The sequence below is a fragment of the Eretmochelys imbricata genome, chromosome 10 (assembly GCF_965152235.1).
Source record: "Eretmochelys imbricata isolate rEreImb1 chromosome 10, rEreImb1.hap1, whole genome shotgun sequence".
NCBI lineage: Eukaryota > Metazoa > Chordata > Testudines > Cheloniidae > Eretmochelys > Eretmochelys imbricata.
Window position 1 is genome coordinate 10229428 of NC_135581.1, and position 22435 is coordinate 10251862.

General features: G+C 47.8%; 1 protein-coding gene across 1 annotated transcript; it reads right to left on the reverse strand.

Annotated features, from left to right (window-relative positions):
• Nucleotides 1-1029: 1029 nt before the first annotated feature.
• LOC144270924 (cytochrome P450 3A24-like) lies at nt 1030-21698 on the reverse strand. Its single transcript, XM_077827882.1, has 13 exons — nt 21606-21698; nt 18447-18540; nt 16271-16323; nt 15018-15117; nt 14359-14472; nt 12383-12471; nt 10189-10337; nt 9446-9573; nt 8403-8490; nt 5984-6144; nt 5178-5404; nt 2986-3148; nt 1030-1125 (listed from the first exon to the last, which is right to left on the reverse strand). Exons 1-13 carry the CDS (start codon nt 21674-21676, stop codon nt 1030-1032), a joined length of 1533 nt encoding a protein of 510 aa, XP_077684008.1. The 5' UTR covers nt 21677-21698.
• Nucleotides 21699-22435: the final 737 nt, after the last annotated feature.

Below are 22435 nucleotides of genomic sequence, written 5' to 3' on the forward strand. Positions count from 1 at the left end.
CTACCCTATTTACTTATCGTATTTAGCACAAAGGTCCTGTTTTCAGCCTGATGATTCATTTACCTTCCTAATGCTGTCTTCCAAAAAATGAGGCCTCCCCCCGCCCATGTATTAAATACTCATGTCAGGCTTCAGCTGCACTCCCTCTCAGGGAGGTGGATTACCTCCTACATTCCTACAGAAAACCCCCTTCCATTGATGTCAGAAGCGTCTCCATTATGATGCTACAGTGGTGTCGCTGCAGCTATGCCACTGTAGTGTCCATAGCATAGACTAAGAGTCCATCTACGCTGGAGTCAACAGTGTGAGTGGAGCATGTGTAATCATAGCTGAGCTTGCTTTGAACTAGCTCAAATGAAATAATGAAGCCCCAGCAGCACAGGCTAGCTGCTTGTGTCCCCAGGTGCAGTTGTACAGCCCCGGTGGTTCTGGTTTTAGTGCAATTATTACTCAAGCTAGTGAGATTAAAGCTAGCTCAGGTACGTCTACCCATGTGGCAGTGTAAAATACCCTGGGGCATGTGATTTTTATATGGAGTCATAACAACCTCAACTTCGGATGAGTCTAGCCAGATGAGAGGTGACACAGTTTTTGTCCCAGTGCCCAAGGCCTGATTCTCATTTATGCTAAACCCTTCTCTGGCAGTGTAAGGGGGCCTGAAAGCGGGTGCATACCCTTAGAGGTCCCTTTAGACTGTCCGAACAGGGGTCTTGGTATCAATGAGAAACAGGCCTGGGTCTCTATTATTGCTTTATAAAAATTGAACTCTGCTCAGCCTGTACTTTGTGTGGGGTTTTTTGGTAGAAAAGCCATGCACAATCTCCTATTAGACAGAAGGGCCCATCAAATTTGGTATGCTGTATAGTCACAAGGCCCTGCTTTCATGACAGCTGGGGCTTTTTCTAGATATTGCTTTTGCTTTCCCTGTACAGTTTTACATGGCTTATTCCTATTCTCATGTGATTGATAGAGAGACGAATGAGGCGGAAGGAGCAGGTGGCAGCAGCCTCTGATCCGTTGCAAATTCTTTTACTCCTCTGGATCGACATGGGTTCTGGGGACCATCTTCAGAATGACTGGCTTCTTGGGTTGCAAGAAACCCTTTGTGTCCATCACCAGAGGGATCTTCACCATTAGTAGAGAAAAATGAAAAGAAAGCCAGTGAATGCGGGGAGCTAGGGAGGGACACAGCAGACATTATATTCCTTCTGACAAAAGCCCAACACCCTGGGAATGTCTACATGTCGGTTTGGGATTATGATTCACAGCTTGAGCAGACATACAGCGCTAGCTGTCATCGAGCTAGCATGCAAAAAATAGAAGGTAGCCATGGCAGCGTGAACAGCAGGAGGAGCTAACTGCCCCGTACATACCTCGGGTCTCTGACGGACACGCACTCAGAGAGGCTACACTCTATTTTTAGCATGCAAGCTCAGAGAGTGCTAACATGAATATGTATCCTTGATCTGCCAGCTCCAAGTGTGGACATACCCTACAAAGCACCCACTCATGTCTCACACCCTTTGCTTTCACTCATTTGCATTTTTCTGACCTACTGCATGAGCCCACTGTTGCCAAATAAGTTGCTACAGGTCCAGTGAGAAGGGTGCAGTACAGGTATAATGTTCTCCAGTAGCAGGAGCAATATTGCCTTCAATTCTGTCCCCCCCACCCCCCAAGATACTGATATATTGGGAGGAACTTAAAGGAGAACCACACATCTGATGAGGGAACTGGACATACAAGGAAAGGTTTCACGAGGTAAATCTGTCAAGCTTGGCTGAGCAATGACTAAGCAGAGACATGGTACCAGTTTGTTAATAGTTGATGAGTGTAAACACTGAGGAGGGAGAGGTATTGTGTGTGACATACAGGAGTAATGGAACAAAACTAAGAACGGATTATCAGACTGAATAGCCGGAGAAACTTCCTGTCAGTGAGATGCACCAGTGAGTGTATGGTCCTAAAAATAGCCATGTAGAGGTTCCCACTCGGGCTGGAGCTCAGGATCTGAAACCCACCCCCGTCTCTGGCTTCAGAGCCTGAGCAGGACTGTCTACTTGGCTCTTTTTAGTGCCGTAAACCCTTCTTTAGACGCGGGCTGTGAGACTCGCTGCTGTGGGTATATTTTTAATGAGTAGATGTAGATGTACCCTTAATCAGCTCACAGTCTTGGGGTCCTTTTAGACTCAATATAACCATGTAACAAATAACCCAAATAACCATGGTAACAAACAAAAAAAAACCCCAAACACCACCACATGCCTCTAATCCACGGTGAAACCTTCCTGCTTTCGTAGTGTGAAGGTAAAACCAACTCTGCCTACCAGGTTCAGTGCTCCAGAATCTATCAGCCTCTGAATGGGGAAAGGGATTATGTGCGTGAGAGACACAGTGCCCCATCTGTTCTGAGACACAGGTGACAATGCGCACATGTGATTATCTCAATGAGACTATGGTAGCGAGACAGGGTATACAAACCCTATGTTGGGCAACAAGGGGTTAAGGAGCTGCTCTGGACTCAGCTTGCCCTGCCCTACCACACATGTAAGAGATGCACAGGCTGGAGGAGGTGGGAGCAGAACAGCTCAGGGGCAGAGCAAGGAAGAGAGCAGACCTGCAACTCGCAGCTCCTGAGGGAAGAGCTGAGGGAAGGTAGGGATCTGCACCAGGGGCACCCTGAGTGGGAGCCATTCCCCCTCTCCCATGTGGACTCAGTTTATTGGTACAGACTGCTAACTGCGGACAATAGAGGGGTGACCTAGGGAGGGTTGACTTAAGGCTCTTCTGAGTGTTGGAGCCCTGTGTTGCCCTCACAGGGCCCTGGGCCAGAGCCTGGTGAGGTGGGAGGGGCTGGGGTCCCCTATCAAAATCCCCTCTGCAGGACGAAGGGCCTAAGCCCCAGCCACTAGGCAACGCTCCCCACGAGCGAAGACCATCACAGGTAGTAAAACAAACAATACAGATACAAGGATGGATTCTCACCGGGGTGTCTTTGCAGGTTCTGAAGGAAAACCTTTGCAACAGCACAATCATGGCCACTTTCAGGCTGAGAAGGGCAAACCTCATTCCAATGCAGTTCCGGGGACCAGCTCCAAAGGGCAGGAAAATGTAGGGGTCCATGCTCTCTCTGTTCTCTTTACTGAACCTGGTTCCAATCAGAGAAAAGAAGAAACAAGTTAGGAGAAACTACTGTCTCAGGACCTGTCCTGTTTGTTGGATTTGGCATGCTCAATGGATTGGGAGGAGGCAAAGGCCTGTTTTGCATATTTCAATCAGAACTTATCTATTTTCCTTGTTCCTCCCTCACAGTACAACACCCTCCCACCCCCTTCCATGCTGGTGCCTAGAATTAGCTATACATTTCCAGGGCTTTCAAATGAGCAGGAAGTCCTAGAATATACTTGTGATTTCATGGGAACTCTTCTCAGAACTCAAGTTGAAATTCCTCTCGTCCCAGAAACTAAACCCAGAGTCCATATCACAAAAAACAGCTCTAGATCTTCTTCTTATAACAAGTAAATGGACAAACAGAGCAAGTGTCTCTCCCTGTCTGGTCTGCACAAGAGCTAGCTTTTGAGACATGCTGCTCAGAAGAGAAGACATATTCTTTCTTTGTGCTGCAAACCAGACAGGATCTGTAAAATAAAAGAGCTTTGCCAGTGAAACATTTCAATAATCCTAAGTCAAAATGACAACTTATATTTTTATAGCACTTTCCATGCCAAAGTACTTCACAGATTTTAATGGATCTACAAACTAGGTAAGGCTCACGACAATCACCATTGAAATACAGACTCTGGGGTAGAATGGAGCAGCTGTTTCATAGCATACAACAACATTACACAAACGGTTAGACAAGGAAGTGAAGAAGAATACTCTAACTGTAATGGGGAAATGTAGGCAAGGTAGATTATTATACCCCAGGCTGGACTTTAGCCAGAATACCCATACTCTTATGAAAAGCAGCACGGGAACATTAATCACCACAAGTGGACAAAATTTCTATTTTACTCTGCATCTGAACCAACAGTACCTCCAGAAGGGCAGCACTCTAGCTTGAGTCTGAGGTACAGGTGCAATGCTGACCCAGAGGATCGTGTTCCACCTGCTGAATTTCCAACACTACTTCCCAGAGCGCACACACACAATGGCAGGTGTTCGTTGGATCTCGCCCATCCAACTGCTGAGGTGGTCCTACCATGGCTAGCTTGGGAGAGCTGTTTGGAGCTCATCGCAAAGAGGTTAAGTTGACTTCAGAGTAACTTGTGCAGAACTTCTAGTTCTTTAGTTACTTTTATGTTATCCACTGAAAAGTGGTGCTATCTTCCATCAGTTGAACCACTTGCCAGCCATGTATCTGATACTAAAGCAGAGCTGGCCATCTAGCACAGTTCTCATCACTGTGCGTAAATCCTGTTGGGTAATTACAGTTCGTCTGTCTAAGATTCCTCATGCAGGTTCAGCTGGACATGTTATGCTTCACGTCTCCTCCTAAACTTTGGCCCCGGGCTGCCATGCACTGTTAAACAGCTGCACTGTTTCACTCCAGAGGTGGGTGCATTTCAATGACTGGGGATTAGTCTGCAATAGTTTGTAGAGTTTGGGCTCTTCACATGAACACTGCTATATAAATGTCAGCTCTTAATATCATTATTGAGAGAGACAATTGTTCCTGGCTCTCTGTGCCAACTTGGAATGGCTGCTGGGCCTTTTGCAATCCAGTGAGGGTTAGGCCACCTAATTCCATCAGATTCTTGCCTCATTTCTCAGGGTCTGACCCATCAGTAATTCCTGAGCAGGGAACATTTCATAATGTGAACTGGAAAATTAAATTTTATTTTCAACACCTCTTTGCCCTTCCATCACTGATCTGCATGGCACTGTGCCAGTCACCCGATTGCTCTGGCTTTAATGTCTGGCCATAAACCCCTCAGTGCTATAGCTGCTGAGAGCTGGTTTCAGTGTCATTTTCTTCAATACAGTTCATTAAATTCCATGCACAGTTTATGGATGTAGATCATAAAACTCCCCGCGCAGCAATGGCAGGACTGGACGTCAGACGTTAATAAATGCCTCATTTAAATGTTATAGTCACGCTTCCCCCACCTTTGCTGCCATTTTCACCCACACACTTCAGGAGGAAGCAGCATTTCTTCCCCCTCCCTGGCCCTTACCTCTCGGGCCTGAACTCTTCTGGCTCTGGCCAGTATTCCGAGTCCTGATGCAGCACGTAGGCTGGGATCATTGTCACGGTGCCTTTCGGAATGGTCACTCCGTTTATCTCAATGGTTTTCTTGCAGACTCTTTCGAGCCGCCCACCTACGGGGAAGAGCCTGAGGCTTTCATTCACTACCATGTCGAGATACTCCATCTGCAGGATGGCGTCATAGGTGGGAGCAGCCTGGGGAGGGAAAGACAGAGGGAACCAGATTTTCAGGTACAGAGGAGGCCATCTCAGGGCTTGTCTGGCTGCATATACGCACAGTAGCCATGCTAAACAAATCAGGATGACCATGGGACCCGGGGGCAAATTGTCCTGTCCACCTCCAGCAGGACAGCACCCTCTAGCATGAGGCTGATGTACTGGTACAGTGCTGACCCAGAGGGCTGCTCCTTTAAATACTGCAGCATGGGGATGCCAGTGGTTAAACTGGGGCTAGTGAGGTCCCCTCAATCCCCATCCTTGGTCCTGCCCCGCCATTCCAGGTGCCCCCTGGCACAGACAGGCAGGTCACATGAGGGAACTTCCCTAGACGTCTCTACTCCCTGATGCACCCAGATGCTATCGAAAGACTGGGATGCTATGGCCAAAGGAAGCCCAGGTCACAGTGGTGCATGGTGTAGGACTGACAGCCCTGGTTGGGGAAACCTCCTGTGTACAGAACAGATGCTTCGCCTTCCACCCAGGTTCAGCTCAGCCCCCGCTCAGCAGCGACCGGAGTGCATCTGCTGGACACAGAGCACTGCAAACCCCTCTAACCTTGTTGGGAAGAGCGGCGTCAATCTCCTCCTGCAGTCTCTGCTGCACGTCGGGGTGAGTGGCCAGGTTATATGAGAGGAAGTTGAGGGTGAAGCTGGTGGTCTCATAACCAGCTAAGATAAAGACAAGGGCCTGCGCCATAATCTCCTTGTCAGACAGAGCTGGAAAAAGAGGTAAGAAAGCACACAGGGAGGGTAAAGCCTCCCTCCTATACACTGCCCAGCTCAGATGAGAGCCCTACCCAGGCATCCATTTACTACAGTTCCTTTGCTGATCATTTAAGTACAATAGCGAAAGGTCCATCTGACATGGGTTAACCCCTCTAGAATCCAATAAGCAACAGCGGCAAGTGGTGGACTTGACTCCCCTCTCGCCCTGCTGTAAATCAGGAGTAACTCCATTAAAATCAACTGAGTCACATCCGCGTCCGTGAGGTGGGAAACAGGCCCATTGAGTTTATTCACTGCAACACAGCAGCCTGAAGAGCAGGGGTAGGAGAGACCCTGCTCTGGAGAGGGTTTGCGGAACTGCACTCCTGCTCCACAGTGGGTTTGAAAATATAAGAACACAACAGAGATATTCATAGGTGGACAGATGTCTGACACTCTCCCCTAGGCTCTGAGGTGAGCTGCAAGCTCCTGAGGGAAGGTTTCGACTGTGCTAAGCACGCTGGCAGCACTCTGCAATAATTATTATTTAACAATTCTACTGCAGCAGTGTCAGAGGCCACAGCAGGATTAGGGCCCCATCGTGCAAGGCGCTGTACAAACACAAACCCAAAGAGTTTACAAACGAAGAAGGAGAGGGATAAAATCAAGCTATTGTGACAAAGTTCCTCTTCTGCCTTGGTGGGTCTTGTGCTTATTGGCGGATTTGCTCGCCTCAGAGATTCACGGCAACCCTCAGTCTGGCCACTTTTGCTAGTGGCTCAAACCTGTCATTTACTCAGATAACCTCATCACTGTCGAGCATGGGGAAAGGGAGGAGAACAATCCCTGCAGTCTCTGCTGACCCACCTAGTGGGTCAGGGGTAGGCCAGGGACCTTCCCCTCTGGTGGGACCAACAATCCAGGTCACCTCTTCTTGCCTCAAATAGGGAGTTGAGGGGGATGGGGGGAACCCGGGCCCGCCCTCTACTCCGGGTTCCAGCCCAGGGCCCTGTGGATTGCAGCTGTCTACAGTGTCTCTTGTAACAGCTGCGTGACAGCTACAACTCCTTGGGTGACTTCCCCATGGCCTCCTCCCAACTCCTTCTTTATCCTCACCGCAAGACCTTCCTCCTGATATCTGATAACGCTTGTACTCCTCAGTCCTCCAGCAGTATGCCTTCTCATTCTCAGCTTCTTGCATCTCTTGCTCCCTGCTCCTGGCACACACCTCACTAACTGAAGTGAGGTCCTTTTTAAAACCAGGTGCCCTGATTAGCCTGCCTGTCCTAATTGATTCTGGTAGCTTCTTAATTGGCTCCAGGTGTCCTAATTAGCCGGCCTTAATTGGGTCCAACAACCTCCTGATTGTTCTGGAACAGCCCATTATCCTACTCAGGGAAAGAGGACCTGCTTAATCTGGGGCTAATATATCTACCTTCAATCATTCTCCTGTTGCCATCTGGCCTGACCCTGTCACACTATGGCCAAATTTTACTTATATGACACACATTTTTATACTTTATTATGAATTGTTTTAAAATATAATAGCTACATCGGAACTCTTTGATTACCCTTGGCCTCCCTTTTACTGCTGGCTGAGTTTCTTCTATAGGGGCTTGAGGAATGGCATACAGGAAGGGAGAGTAGTTATTGGCTTTCCGGGGAGGGCGTTCCATGTGCAGAGGAAGACAGGATGAAAAGAGCGATGGGAATGACGGACAAGTGAGTGATCAAGGCTAAAGTCATTGGCAGAGTAAGGGAGGATATGGCAAGAGACAAAGATAGAGAAGTAAGGATTTTTTTTTTTAAATTATAGCAACTTGGAGCACCTAAGGTCAACTCCTGAGTCATCTGCCCTGCTGGCTTTGACTCAGATTTCACACAGGTAAATCTCCAGTTTGGTTGATTAAGTGCCTCGGGATTTGCCCCTCGCTCATTAGGTTTGATTCTATCCCTTTTCATATGCAGCACAAATCATTACTGTCCTGATTCTCAAGAGTCCTGAGAATTGACAACTCCCATTGGCTTCAGTAGGGATTATGGGTGCTCAGCATCTCTGAAACTCCAGCTGTCAATTCCCTTTCTCTATTTCTGAGAGAGATCCAGATCACAGCATGGATTTCTGGAAAGCACAGAACTTGCTTTGATGGGGGTGGGAGGGAAGGAATTTCTGGTCATTCTGCTGATGTGTGCTAAAACCCTGCCCCGCCAAAACCCTATATGAAATATCCCAGCTAGTGGCTGGGAGGAGGAGGGGCCTGTAGCCTTACCTTTATAGGAGTGTGTCTTCTCATTAGATTCAGAGCTGCCATCTGAACTCTGTGAGTCAACCATCAGCTGCAGGAAATCCACCCGGACCTGGGGATGGAAGGACAGAGTCAGGGCAGAGCTACAGCACAAAGGAAGGTGTGCTTGCAGTGCAGGTAGGCATGCCTGTGCTAGCTTTAATCTAGCTAGCACAGGTAACAATAGTAGTAAAGACACGGTGGCAGGGACTTCAGTGCAGGCTAGCAACCTGAGTACATACCCAGGGTTCCCTGCATGCTTGTACTGGGGCTGCTAGCCTGCACTGAAGCCCATGCTGCCACATCTTCACTACTGTTACCCATGCTAACTAAATTAAAGCTAGTGTGGGCTATGCTCACCTGCGCTATAATCACACCTTCCTGTGCTGTGTAGGTGCACCCTCAGAGGAGCAGTGGGTGGAATGAAAGGCTAGTCCACCACAGGCTTCCCCTCTGATGCTTCAGCCCCAGTTCCTCCGTCAGTCCAGCAGTATAAGGAGGATGCGAAGGAAGACCTCAAAGTATGGTGGATAGTAAGGTGCAGGTTGGAGACCCATTTTGAGCAAGGGGATAATTTTCTTCTCCTGAAAGCCTGAGCACGACACCTATCCAGTCTCACCCAAATTTGGCAAACTGAGAGCTAGTATGGAGCGTCGCCTCTGGGGATGGGCTCAGAAACCTTCCCCATACAGGGTATGACTACTCAATTTCCAGCGTGAGGAGACATACCCGCGCTAGTTCCGATTGCATTAGTGTGCTAAAAATAGAACCATAGCTGCAGCAGCATGAGCAGCGGGAGAGGCTAGCCACCTGAGATTGTACCGAGCATCTCAGATGGAATTCTACTTGGGGCACTTTGCCCTTCCTGCTGTTTGAGCTATTGCAGCCACACTTCTAATTTTAGCACACAAGCTCCATCAGAGCTGGCACGGGTCTGTTTCGTGGAGCTGAAAATTACATCTCCAGCTTAGTCATACTCTCAGAGCAAGCGCATGCATGCTAAGGAAGACGAGGTGGGCCAGACTGACCGAGTGGTCGTTCTTCTGCCTCTCCTTCTTGATGCTCTGGATAATGTTGAGGAAAAAGTCCAGGAAGCCCGAGGGAAACAGACTCACATTCATCTTATCCAGCACTGGTGTCAGGAAGGGGAACATCACTGAACAAGAGAGAAAGGAAACAGTTCCCCTCGTGGTTAACAGGCTGCAGCTCAGCAAAGAGGGCTGCAGTGGGATGTGTGCTCCAAGGCACAGCGGGAGAGGGGGCAGGGTCTGGGTAACTCGCCAAGGACAACTAGCCTGCCAAATGACCTTTTTCCGGTGCTTCTGGCTCTAATGACAACTGGTGACTCCCAATTTATTTCACCTACTTCAGACCCCTGGTCAAGAGGGATTACAGGAGTCCACCGCTGTGGCGTGGGTGGGAATTTCACTTGAGAATCTCCTGACTTTTACCTCTCTACTTAGCCAACTGTGATGCCACATTCAGTGTAGTTGTCCTGCCAAGGGAATAAAAGTTCTCCCTCTTACCTCTGTATCCAGTTATTTTGCCTGGGTGCTGCAGACTGAGCTGGCCAAAGGAATGGGGGAGAATCTCTCTGTATAAGTATCTTCACAAATCTGTCAGGGAGGGCCTGATCTTACAAGGGGCTGAGCACCTCCTGAAAAGTGAAGGGGACCCTGAAATCCCAAAGGAGATGATGGGAGATAGGGTACACAGGCCCTAAGGCACTAATCTAGGAGTCTGAGTCTTTAGGTGTGTAGGATCCTCATACCTACTAACAGGAGCAGTGGGTTAAACAAATTGAATGAGAGATACTTCTTGATGTAGGTGACAAGGGGGTCGTTGGGGTTGTTCATGGAGTCGATGTTCACACTAAATGAAGTGCTGGCCACCACGTCCAAACTGTAGGTGCCGAAGATGCTGAGGAGAGAGGTGGAAAAAATGAATGCGAGGAACTCAGCAGGACAAGGGGATCCTCCCTGGGAGAATCCTCAGCACAGAGAACTTCCCCTCCTGAAGGACTCAATACCCCCCAAACCCTGGCACCTTGGTCCTGTCAAAATCAAGTCTTTGCCCCACTTTGGGTACGAACAGGACACATTTCCCCAGTTTTTGCCAGTTCCCTTTATGACTAAATTGCCCTCAATCTCTCTCTTTATGAGCCCAGCATACTGGACGGTAGGTGGATGGAGCTGAACTGCAGTGCACGATAGCAAAGAACAAGCTCTAAATTCATTTCAGAGCAAGCATTTCAGAGCAAGCTTGTGACGTTATTGACATAATCTGGGACCATATAGATCATTGTTGCAACCAAGGTCCTGTAGTGGCACTAAATCTTATATAAAAGGTGGCAAATGAGGTGTCGAAGACAAGGTTATGGTTTGCTGACAATGATTATGCTGTCTATATGTGTGTATCATTTTTGTAGTTGAAGTTATGAATATTGGCTCTATACTGTCTGTATTTGAAACTTATGCTATGCTTCTGGGTGACACTCCAGAGAAGTTGGTGTCAGCTCTGCCTAGCCTGCTTGATGGCCCATTAAGGACCATCAGTTGTACAACTGACCCATTGAGAGAAGGCATAGACGCCTTGTGACTCAGCAAGGTATGCAGGGACATGCCTATGGACAGAACTCTGAGGTTTTTCCATGCCATGTGATGGACAGCTTGTCTTTGGAACAAAGAAAGAAAGACCACATGGCAAGAGAATCTAAAAAGCTGCTGCAGCTCCCCCATCTTGTCTTCAGTCCTGCTTCTTACCTCTGGAGGAACTTTGCTACTCTGAAGCTTTGAACCAAGGACTGAAAGACCCATCCCAGCTGTGGATGTACTCCAGAGACTTGATTTGAACCTGCAGTTTATTCTATCACTGCTGCAAGCCTGAACCAAGAACTTTGCCATTACTATATATAATTGATTCCGTTTAACCAATTCTAGCTCTCATCTCTATCTTTTCCTTTTATGAATAAACCTTTTGATTTTAGATTCGAAAGGATTGGCAACAGCGTGATTTGTGGGTAAGATCTGATTTGTATATTGACCTGGGTCTGGGGCTTGGTCCTTTGGGATCGAGAGAACCTTTTTTCTTTTACTGGGGTATTGGTTTTCCTAACCATTTGTTCCCATAACGAGTGGCACTGGTGGTGATACTGGGAAACTGGGGTGTCTAAGGAAATTGCTTGTGTGACTTGTGGTTAGCCAGTGGGGTGAGACCAAAGTCTTCTCTGTTTGGCTGGTTTGATTTGCCTTGGTGTGCACAGAAACCCCAGCCTTGGGCTGTAACTGCCCTGCTTTAAGCAATTTGTCCTGAATTGGCACTCTCAGTTGGGTCCCGCCAGAACCAGTATCGTTACACACCTCTCATCTGTAAAAGTGACTGTTAAAATAACCTTAAAATGCTTTTTCCCCGTCTGCAGTTTGTCACACTTCTAGGATAGGCCTGATTTCTCCCATCCCCAACGAGACTCTGCACCCCCCCCTTCGCCCCCCAACAGCTAGTAGAGTGACAAAACCATAGAAGTGTACTGAGTAGTACCGGTCTGGTCTGATCGGGGCAGAGAGGGGCAGCGTGCAACCGAGAAACGTGCCATGAGCAGGACTGTTATGGAGATTGTCTTCATGTCACATCTCAGGAGAGGTGGGGGAGAAAAGTGGGAACGTGGAAATATTTTGTGGGGGCCTGGTTCCTATTGTGGAAGCATCAGGATATCCATGTGCATTTTAAATAAAAGTAAACTCATCTTTACAGTGTGATGGACATTTTGAGTGGAAGATGCTGTGTGAAGGCTACCATGGCCCCTCCAACTCAGCTATACTTCACAGAGATGAAATGCAGCATGCTTAGGGTAAGCTAGAGCCAAACCAAACTCTGGGGCTGGGGCTCCCTTATGAACTCCCAAGACTTGCTCTCCACACCTGTTGTGAACACAGGCTCTTTCCTGCCAGCGCAACAAAGCTACTCACCTCTTCATTTCCAGGGACTCATCGTTATCCACTTTCTCCTGGATATTTTTCACTAAAATCTCTCCATAGCGATTCATGATAGGAAACATCTGAAATGCAAACCAAAGCACAAGGCATTGCAGACGCCTTCTGGTTCCTGAGGCAGGGTCACCGCTAGGTAGCTCAGCCTTGCTATTTGCTGGCTATCCCCTAATAATGATCAATACTCTGGTTTGAGAGGGGCATCATTAGAGCCAGGACTCAGACATGGTTGGGAAAAAACAGGGTTGCTCTTATCTCTGTAGTTGGTCCACCGAATCATCTGGGTGTGAACTAAAAAGGGTCCCGTCCCCCCGACAACACACCCAACTTCCCCTCCAGAAAGCAGCACCTGGTGCAAAGGCCAACAGGGTGCTGTCCATCAGTGACACAAGTAGACTCTGTAGCTGTCTGCCCTGAAGGGAGAGCATAGCTGAAAAGGATTGAGAAACCCATGTAGTGCGCTTCCAGGCTACAGTGTGGAAAGGGAGATGGATGTTCCTTGGCACCAGCAGTCAAGCACCCACCCTTAGTGCTGGGCAAATATTGTTTTCTTCTGGTTTGGGGGCAATTCCCAAAAATCGGGGGGAAAAAACTGTTTTGGGTCAAACTGAAAACGAGATTTTTTTTTTTAATTTTTGGCAAACCGAACAGTTGAAAAACATATTTCATTTCGGGTTGAACAAAATGTTTCATTTTGACAAAATCAAAGTGTTTCATTTAGATTTTCACCATTTGTAAACTTTATCTGTAGGGTCTCTGATTCTTTAATTGTTTCTGTCTGTTGAATAACTAATTTCACAAGATTTAAATCAACTAAGGTGGTGGGGTGTGATTGGTTAAAGAATTGTTTCGTAATGGGCTGTGATTGATGAAAAATACTGTTTGGTAGTACTTTAGTTTAAAATGATTGGTTACAGTACAGCTAAGCAGGACTCAAGTTTCACTATATCAACTGGGGTCCAAAAGGAAGTTCTTAGGAACCTAACTACAGGACACGGCCCAAAATCAGAGCTACCAGACCGCAACACCCAGCCAATTATATCACGCAGAAGCTGGAGCCCCAGATGACCTGACCCTGACTGGCCAGCAGGAAAAATTCATCTGCCTTATTGGGAGTGGTGAACATCGTATGCTTAGTATGTGTATTGTGTTTTGGTAACTGTTAATAAATAGAGGTTAAGGATATTACTGTGTTAGGATCTTTCACTGGTAAAAGGCCCCACAAACCCGCAGAAGATTACGCCCTGAGCCCTCGGAACTGGGTAAGGGTGGGGTGACTAAATTAACCTGCGTTATGCCTTGAGCCTACGGAAAGATAAAGGAGGGGTGGTACTCTATAGTGTGCGAGTGACAAGCCATGGCGGTGAGAGTGACCGAGTATGTACCTATTATCTCAGATGGGTACACACTTGGGGTGGCTAACCTGTCTTGCCACCCATGCTTCCATGGCCACACTCTATTTTTAGCATGCTAGCTGGATCACAGCTGGCAGGAATACATCTCCTCGAGCTGGGAATCGCACCCCCAGCAATTCTGACTGAAGATCTACCCATTGTGCTGCCTTCTTCTTCGTGAAGAGGGATCAGCAAGAAGAAATCTCAGGTCAATGGTGGGATCCCTGGCAACAGATTGCCATACCCTAGTATGTCAAATCTTGGAAAGAGAATGTAGCCATTTCATTCCCCAGAGGTCAGTTCCTTCCTGAGAAAGCTATGATGAGGGGCAGAATGGGGAAAAACCCACCACCCTCACCCTGACTGAAAAAACATCATGTTGCTGAAATGCCCATAAGGATGGTTGCTTTTGGCGGAGGCCCTTTTGGAAAATGAGTCTGGCAAGGGGATGGGTGGCACAGCAAGATGATTTTCCAGGTGGCTCTGTATTGAGGCACCAAACCCAAATAGCCTTCAAGCCACTGGCCCAAGCTGGAACTATTAATGTAATCTGGACTTCACCTCCTTTAGCTTCCCGCTGGTGAACGTTGGAGAGAGCACAGTGCGGATCCTTTTCCACTGCTCATCAGTAGCTACCGTAAGGGCAGACTCCAAATCTCCACTTGGACCAAAGACCTAAATGGGGAGAATAAAGTAAAAGGTACCTGTTTATACAGTGCATAGGATTTCAACCAGCACCTTCACATGATCGTCCTGAACATGGAACTCTGACCGTTCCCACAACGCCTTAGGAATGGGACCCCTGCTGCCTGCACCAGGAAACTCTAGGATCAGGCCCATTATCGTACTACTGCAATATGGAAGCAAAGGCTTTTCCCTGCCTGGTGGGTGAAACAATGAATTATGTGCAATGCTACAATATATTTGAACTGAAGCACTCCAAATATCAATCAACCAGGCCTTACAACCCCCTGTGAGGTTGGTATCATTACATATATTGTATAAATGGGGAAACTGAGGCACAGAGATGGAAAGTGACTTGCCCACGGTCCCACAGTGAGTCAGTGGCAGAGCCGAGAATAGAACGCAGGTGTCCTGTCTCCCAAGGCCTGTCCTGTGAGCAGCCCATGTTACTGAAAGTTTGCATTGCTCTAGAAGAAACCCTGCCTTCCCACCCCACACACAGGTCTGCATAGGAAAGGCCTATCCTGGATACCTACCCGGCGATTGGTAAAGAGGGTATAGCACTCTTTCACCAGGATGGTTTTGATGATTACAGGGTCCAGAATAGCCAGGACTGGCTGCCTGCCATCAAAAAATCTAGGCCAAAGAGAAACTCTGAATCAGTCCTTTGCGTGTATCAGATAGAGCAGGAGTGTCTTGGTTTAGTTATGAATAAATAATCATCCATACTAATTTACAATGCCCAATACCAACTGGCCTCAATTCTCGTCCCCTGCAAACTCCCCTAAAACCCATCAAAAGGGATAAGATTCTGAAATTGTTTTATTACTCAGTAAAAAGGAGAAATGGGGGTGGAGGAATAGTTCCAAGCATTGATATCTAGCATTTCTAGCAAATATCTGCACTGCTGAGAATAGCATTGCCAAAGCGGGGTGTGTTTGGGCAGGGGGATGCTGATTATCTCTGTATTGATTGTGCTGTCTGATCTCTCTTTGTTTCCCTCATTGCTGCTACCTGGTGTTAATAAATCCACCCAGATTAGCCCAAATGGAAGAAAAATGAATTTCTCTGCACAGCGTCTCAGACAAACAGAGGGGAAAAAACCCAAACATCTGCAGTGTCTGTTTTTAAATCAAAGTATGTAGAAAAACATTAAAATCCAAGGCTTGGGCCCAGGGGTGGGAGAGCCGGGGGTGCATGTGTGTGTCTCAGATTTCACAAGCACTTTTATCTTTTAAAAATGTTTTGAGCTCATGAAACTTTTCAGAGTTTTGTGCAACAATTTCCCTCCGAGACGATCCTAAGGGAAATGTGATGAGAAAGCCTCCTGTACTTCTGTCCACACAAAACCTGAATTGTGAAAGAGGCATCAGGACTGAAAGGTAGCTCCTGCCCTGATTGTAGGAGGAGCTGATATGCAAGATAAAAACCTGCAGCAGCAGCCTGGGGCTCTGCTCTGTGAGGGCCAGACAGAATGGCAACTTCAAAGGCTCCAGGCTCATTTTGGGATCTAGAAGCCATGATTTCTTGAGGGGGTTGTAAAGCTGGGGAAAGGCGGTCTCCCTTCCTTGGCTGGAAAGGCTTACTCGGAGCACAGGGGTACAGTCTGGACTGCACTGACGGGAGGTGCCATTATCTCCAGTTTAGGTGGAAGGGGAAGCACTCCACAGACAGAAACGGCATCTCTGAAAGTGCTGCTGCTGAGGAACAAGGGAGAGCACAGAGAGAGGCAGTTTGTGCCTCCCCGGGACACCCATGAATTAGAGATTTTGTGCAGTGGAAAACTCACCCCCAAATTTTACCATATTTCTGGAAACACTTCTTGTCGAAATCCAGAATTCCCTGCCAGAGAGAGAGACAGAGGTTAGATGTCTGCAGGTAAACAGTGAGCAAAGGAGGGCAGCAGCTTGGGTTTCATTGGAATACATTTCTCCGCAGCAAACCAGAAATAAATGGCAGAGATGGGTCAGGTGGGCAGAGGGGAAAGGTGGGCTGCCCTGAGGAGCAGATACGTCTTCACTGCCAAAAACAGGGTGTGTTCTTAACTTGAGTTAGCTAACACACCTTTTATTCTGCAGGGAAGACAACCCCTAAGTGTGAATCCAACCTAAAGGCATCACCTACACTTAGGGTGACCATCTTTGTTGGATGGAAATAAGGGAAAACCACATGAAAAAATTGTCAATGCTTTATTTTTAGGGGCATTTTAGGGACAAGCCATTTCCCGTGGCATACCGTGTATCTTTCTCCGAAGAGAACATCTCTCCTGCCCTTAGGTGTAAAGTGTAATTATCAAAAGCTTCAATGTAATGTTTGGTTTCAGAGCAGCAGCCGTGTTAGTCTGTATCCGCAAAAAGAAAAGGAGGACTTGTGGCACCTTAGAGACTAACCAATTTATTTGAGCATAAGCTTTCATGAGCTACAGCTCACTTCATCAGATGCATACAGTGGACAATACAGTGGGGAGATTTTATATACACAGAGAACATGAAACAATGGGTGTTACCATACACACTGTAACAAGAGTGATCAGGAAAGGTGAGCTATTACCAGCAGGAGAGCGTGGGCGGCGGGGGAACGGGACCTTTTGTAGTGATAATCAAGGTGGGCCATTTCCAGCAGTTGACAAGAACAGTAGCAGGGGAAATAAACATGGGGAAATAGTTTTACTTTGTGTAATGACACAGCCACTCCCAGTCTTTATTCAAGCCTAAGTTAATTGTATCCAGTTTGCAAATTAATTCCAATTCAGCAGTCTCTCATTGGAGTCTGTTTTTGAAGCTTTTTCTGTTGAAGAATTGCCACTTTTAGGTCTGTAATCGGGTGACCAAAGAGACTGATGTGTTCTCTGACTGGTTTTTTAATGTTATAATTCTTGACGTCTGATTTGTGTCCATTTATTCTTTTACGTAGAGTCTGTCCAGTTTAGCCAATGTACATGGCCGAGGGGCATTGCTGGCACATGATGGCATAGATCACATTGGTGGATGCGCAGGTGAACGAGCCTCTGATAGTGTGGCTGATGTGATTAGGCCCTGTGATGGTGTCCCCTGAATCGATCTGTGGACACAGTTGGCAACAGACACAGTTTGTTGCAAGGATAGGTTCCGAGGTTAATGTTTTTTGTTGTGTGGTGTGTGGTTGCTGGCGAGTATTTGCTTCAGTTTGGGGGGCTGTCTGTAAGCGAGGACTGGCCTGTCTCCCAAGATCTGTGAGAGTGATGGGTCATCCTTCAGGATAGGTTGTAGATGCTTGATGATGCATTGGAGAGGGCCTAACTATCTATAATGCCGTCGCATAGCTGCAGCTTATACCGACGGGAGGGCTTTTTCTCTTGGGGCAACACCACCACCTCCCAGAACAACGGTAGCTACAATGACTGAAGCATTCTTCCTTGGACAAAAATGCATCTACACGGGTGGTTAGGCTGGTGTAACTATGTCAGTCAGGGGTGTGGATTTTTCACACCCCTGACTGGTGTAACTATGTTGACCTAACTATTACTATAGACCAGGGTTTAGCAATGGTGAATTAGGAACCACAATACAGACTTGACATCAGTTCCCCTCTCCTAAAGTTCGGAAGCCAAGTTGCTCCCATGGTTGGGGTACAATTTTCTCTAAGGGAACATCTACACGGGAACACTCAGGAAAGATGAATTAACTAAAGGGGTGACTTTAAAGTGCATTATTTAAAACACATTAAACCCTTCTGTTGATGTTCTTCATTCAGAAGTAAAGTGGCCTTTAAGGAACTTCAGATTCATGCCTTGAGTTAATTCAGCTTAACTTTCCTGAAGATCCCCATGAAGAAATGCCCTAAGTTTCCTATAGACACCAGGCATAGACCTCCTATTAAACCTTCCCACAGGAGCAAGGCAGAGACACCCCCCACCCTACGACCACAGGTTAGTTAAGAGGCATTATCCTCTGAATGGGCAGATAGCATAAACTCCCACCACTCACATTCCGGTATTCGTGAAATGTTCCGATGAAAGGCAGAGGCCTTGGCCCAGGAATACCCAGCTTCTTAAAGAATCTGTATGGCCAGATCCCATAACTGCGGAGCAAACAGAGATCAAATACATGAACGACAGGTCATTTATACGTGAATGGCCTTCGTGCTGATGGTTTAAACAGCTGTCACTGTCACTTAGGTACTGCTGAAATAATGGAAAGAGAACGCATGTACGAAGGAGCAGGGCTTTGTCTAGTTGTCTCTTTCTCTGTCTAGTGAGAAGGGTATAAGCGTGTTACAGTTGCATTTACCTTCTTGCGCCATTCTCCATATGGCAAAATCCTCTCTACCCAACTAAAACCCAGATGATCACACTCCATGCAGGTGGAGTGAGGGGAGAGGAAACCCACCCCCTAGTCCAGTGCTAGGGTGAGGGGCAGCTGCTGTTCCTGTCTATGGGCTGGAATGTGGCAGCATTCCACAGCCCTTCAGCGCTAGTCATGCAGAATACAGTAGCCACGGGATCAGCGTAAAGCAGCCCATGCATGGCTTTCTGACTGGTACTATAAGGGGCCAGCGCAGAGGCTCTTACCATGGCTATCAGCTGTTCAGAGATCAGCTTGCTGTCCCTAAGTGCTTACCCTATGCAAGAGTTGAACAGTGTGGAGGGCCTTGCACCAGCTCTCTGTGTCACAGATACTGTCCCCTGCAGTGCTCAGCAAGGAGTCAGCTTCCAGATGGTCCCAATAGTCTGCCTTAGCTTCCTTGCCATGTTACTCCATGTGGCCTCCTACATGAAGTAGCGTGGGTGTTTAAAATGCAGGTCAGAATGCTCTGACAAAGCAGCATACAGTCACTTCCCAAAGCATAGCAGTTTCAGCAGGGGCTCTGCAGTTTGGAGCTGTTACCCTTATAATTTTTTTTATAAGGGCACAAAGTGTGTTCCATTGCCAATGTGTAAAGGGTGCAGCATGGGAATCCCCAGCAGGTACAGAGGATTTGGAAACCTGCCCCGATGTGCCTGGTGCGGGGACATGACACCTTCTTGCTGGATAAGGGTTAGCTGGAAAGGTCCCAGATGTACCCTGCTGATGGGCACGAGACCCTGCAGAGTGGATGTGCCCATCTCTGTTCCCTGGGCTTTTGCTACCTTAGCTCAGTGAAGCAGCATGAAAGACCTGAATGGGGCATTGCTTCATTTGCAAGAAGCATTTAGATTTTATTTCAATACAGTATAACAGGTGGTTGTTGCTGTTTTGGAAACACCATCTTTTGCCACAACAACAGAGCCAGGAGAGAAGCCAGAGGAGCTCCAAGCCTCAGTCCTGGAGGGGAGGCCAGCACTTACAAACAGGGCTGTAAGGTTAGCCACGTAAACCTTCCCCTCTCCGTTCTGGGGGACCTACTTTAGTCTACACTGCAATTAAAAATCCACAGCTGGCCAGTGCCAGCTGACTCGGGCTCGCCGGGCTTGGGGTAAGGGGCTGTTGAACTGCGGTGTAGACATTTGGGCTCAGGCTGCAGCCCGAGCTCTGGGACCCTCTCACCTCACAGGATCCTAGAGCCTGAGCTCCAGTCTGTGCTGAAACATCTATACCGCAATTAAACAGTCCCTTAGCCCGAGCCAGCTGGCACAGGCCAGCCGCGGGTGTCTAATAACAGTGTAGACATAGCCTTAGCCTGAACACTTTGGCCTGTGTGTCTTGACCGAAGCCCCAGAGAGCCAGTATCCAACCTGGGATTGGTCCCTTGCCATTAGACCTCACTGCCTCTCATATCATAGAATCATAGAATATCAGGGTTGGAAGGGACCCCTGAAGGTCATCTAGTCCAACCCCCTGCTCGAAGCAGGACCAATTCCCAGTTAAATCATCCCAGCCAGGGCTTTGTCAAGCCTGACCTTAAAAACTTCCAAGGAAGGAGATTCCACCACCTCCCTAGGCAACGCATTCCAGTGTTTCACCACCCTCTTAGTGAAAAAGTTTTTCCTAATACCCAATCTAAACCTCCCCCACTGCAACTTGAGACCGTTACTCCTCGTTCTGTCATCTGCTACCATTGAGAACAGTCTAGAGCCATCCTCTTTGGAACCCCCTTTCAGGTAGTTGAAAGCAGCTATCAAATCCCCCCTCATTCTTCTCTTCTGCAGGCTAAACAATCCCAGCTCCCTCAGCCTCTCCTCATAAGTCATGTGTTCTAGACCCCTAATCATTTTTGTTGCCCTTCGCTGGACTCTCTCCAATTTATCCACATCCTTCTTGTAGTGTGGGGCCCAAAACTGGACACAGTACTCCAGATGAGGCCTCACCAATGTCGAATAGAGGGGGACGATCACGTCCCTCGATCTGCTCGCTATGCCCCTACTTATACTCATATTTTTGGGCTGCCCCCCTTTGCAATTAGCGGTCATGCTGCCTGCTGACCTATGGCTATCAGGGAGCTTGCAAGCCACTAGTGCATTAGGTACATTTCTAAGGTCTGGTCTACACCTACAACGTAGGTCGACCTAGCTTTGTCGCCCAGGGGTGTGAAAAAGTCACACCCCCTGAGAGACGTAGTTAAGCCAACTTAAGCCGAAGGTAGACTGAGGAAAAAATTCTTCAGCTACCACCTTTCAAATGGGTGGATTCACTGATGGATGGAAAAGCCCCTTCTGTTGCTGTTGCAAGTATCTGCACTGCTTGCATTGTAGCGCAGACCTGCCTTAAGGGTCCCTGTGGAACGAGTGAGAGACGTTCTCTTTTTCTAAACCGAAAGCCAGGTTCTGTCTTTGTATTTATAGCGAACCCAAACTGGGGAGCTGAAGGGGGGAGGTGCTGTGCCCACAGGATTGTGGGACCGAAAGGACCAGCTCTGCTTCACAGTAAAGAAGATGCAAACCAGAGTGTCTTCTGCTGAGTTTCTTTGGCAAAAGGCGTTCCCCCCTCCTCTGTGTATTATCCTCTCCCCCTATTTCTCTTTTCTCTACCCATAAGGAGTTCCCTGAAGTCCAGTGAAGGCCATGCACTTTCCTGTTAGGAAGGCCAGTCCCTCTTCTCTAGCTGAATGTCCATCAATTCCCTGGTCTGCTCCTCCCCTAAATTCTCCCAAAGGCCTTGCAAGTGCTGGCAGAACAACAAGGAAAAATCCCCTGTCCCGTGGCCAGTTAGAGGCGGGGTGCTACTTACAGCATCAAGAGGCTCACAAAGGCAATGAGTAAAATCCAGGTTTCGAGGGATAAACTCGGAAGGAAATTCATCTCGACTCCCTGCCTGCTACAAGCGAACAACTCTCAGCTCCAAAGAGGCCTCTCGGCTCTTTAGTTTTTCAGCCCTCCAGCCGAGTACAGCAGGTTTTCTGCAAGGGATGTTCCTGGTCACATGACTTAGTAAGTTATTTACTCTCACTGCACAATCTTTAACCCTCAAATGGGCTTCTCCCTTGAGTGCCCGAGAACAACTGTATCTGCTTTCTCTTTGCATCGCCTCCCTCAGTATCCTCTGAGCTCTGAGGTGCCTTAGCGAAGCCCACTGGCCTGTAGCCAACCTACCCATAAGATCCCTCATGCTGCCTTTCTTTTTTCCTAAGCTAGAGAGGTGCCCTGTATTGGAGTCTTGAAACGCAGCCTACGGCCACCTCATTGCTCTGACTACAGCGGGAGGGATAAACCAGTGAGCGACAGTGAATGCACCCAAAAGGCCATTTCTGTTCATCTACCCACGCTGATAGGAACACCTAGGTGAGTAGGGAGGGGACTAGTCTTAGGGGTTCCAAGCACTCTGAACTAACCTGCGATATAGAACAGTACTGGGCGTCAAGTTTTGAAGGAGTGCTACATGGAGACAAAAAGCCACTTCTCTGACATGCTGCCTGGAATAGGGTCAGAGGAGAACAGGACAAGAGGATGTGCTATACAGAAACTCTTCAAGTGGCACCCAGCCAAAGGGTTCCAGGCTAGATGGATGAAGCAGACCATTTGTCTCCCTATAACCTACCCACTCTCTTTTCTTGTCTTATT

Coding starts and splice junctions, on each gene's coding strand:
- LOC144270924 (XM_077827882.1), bottom strand. CDS start 21,676: ATGAATTTCCTTCCGAGTTTATCCCTCGAAACCTGGATTTTACTCATT. Junction 12,472..14,358: donor CCAGCGGGAAGCTAAAGGAG/GTGAAGTCCAGA, acceptor TTTGCATTTCAG/ATGTTTCCTATCATGAATCG. Junction 3,149..5,177: donor GAAGAGTTCAGGCCCGAGAG/GTAAGGGCCAGG, acceptor GATTGGAACCAG/GTTCAGTAAAGAGAACAGAG.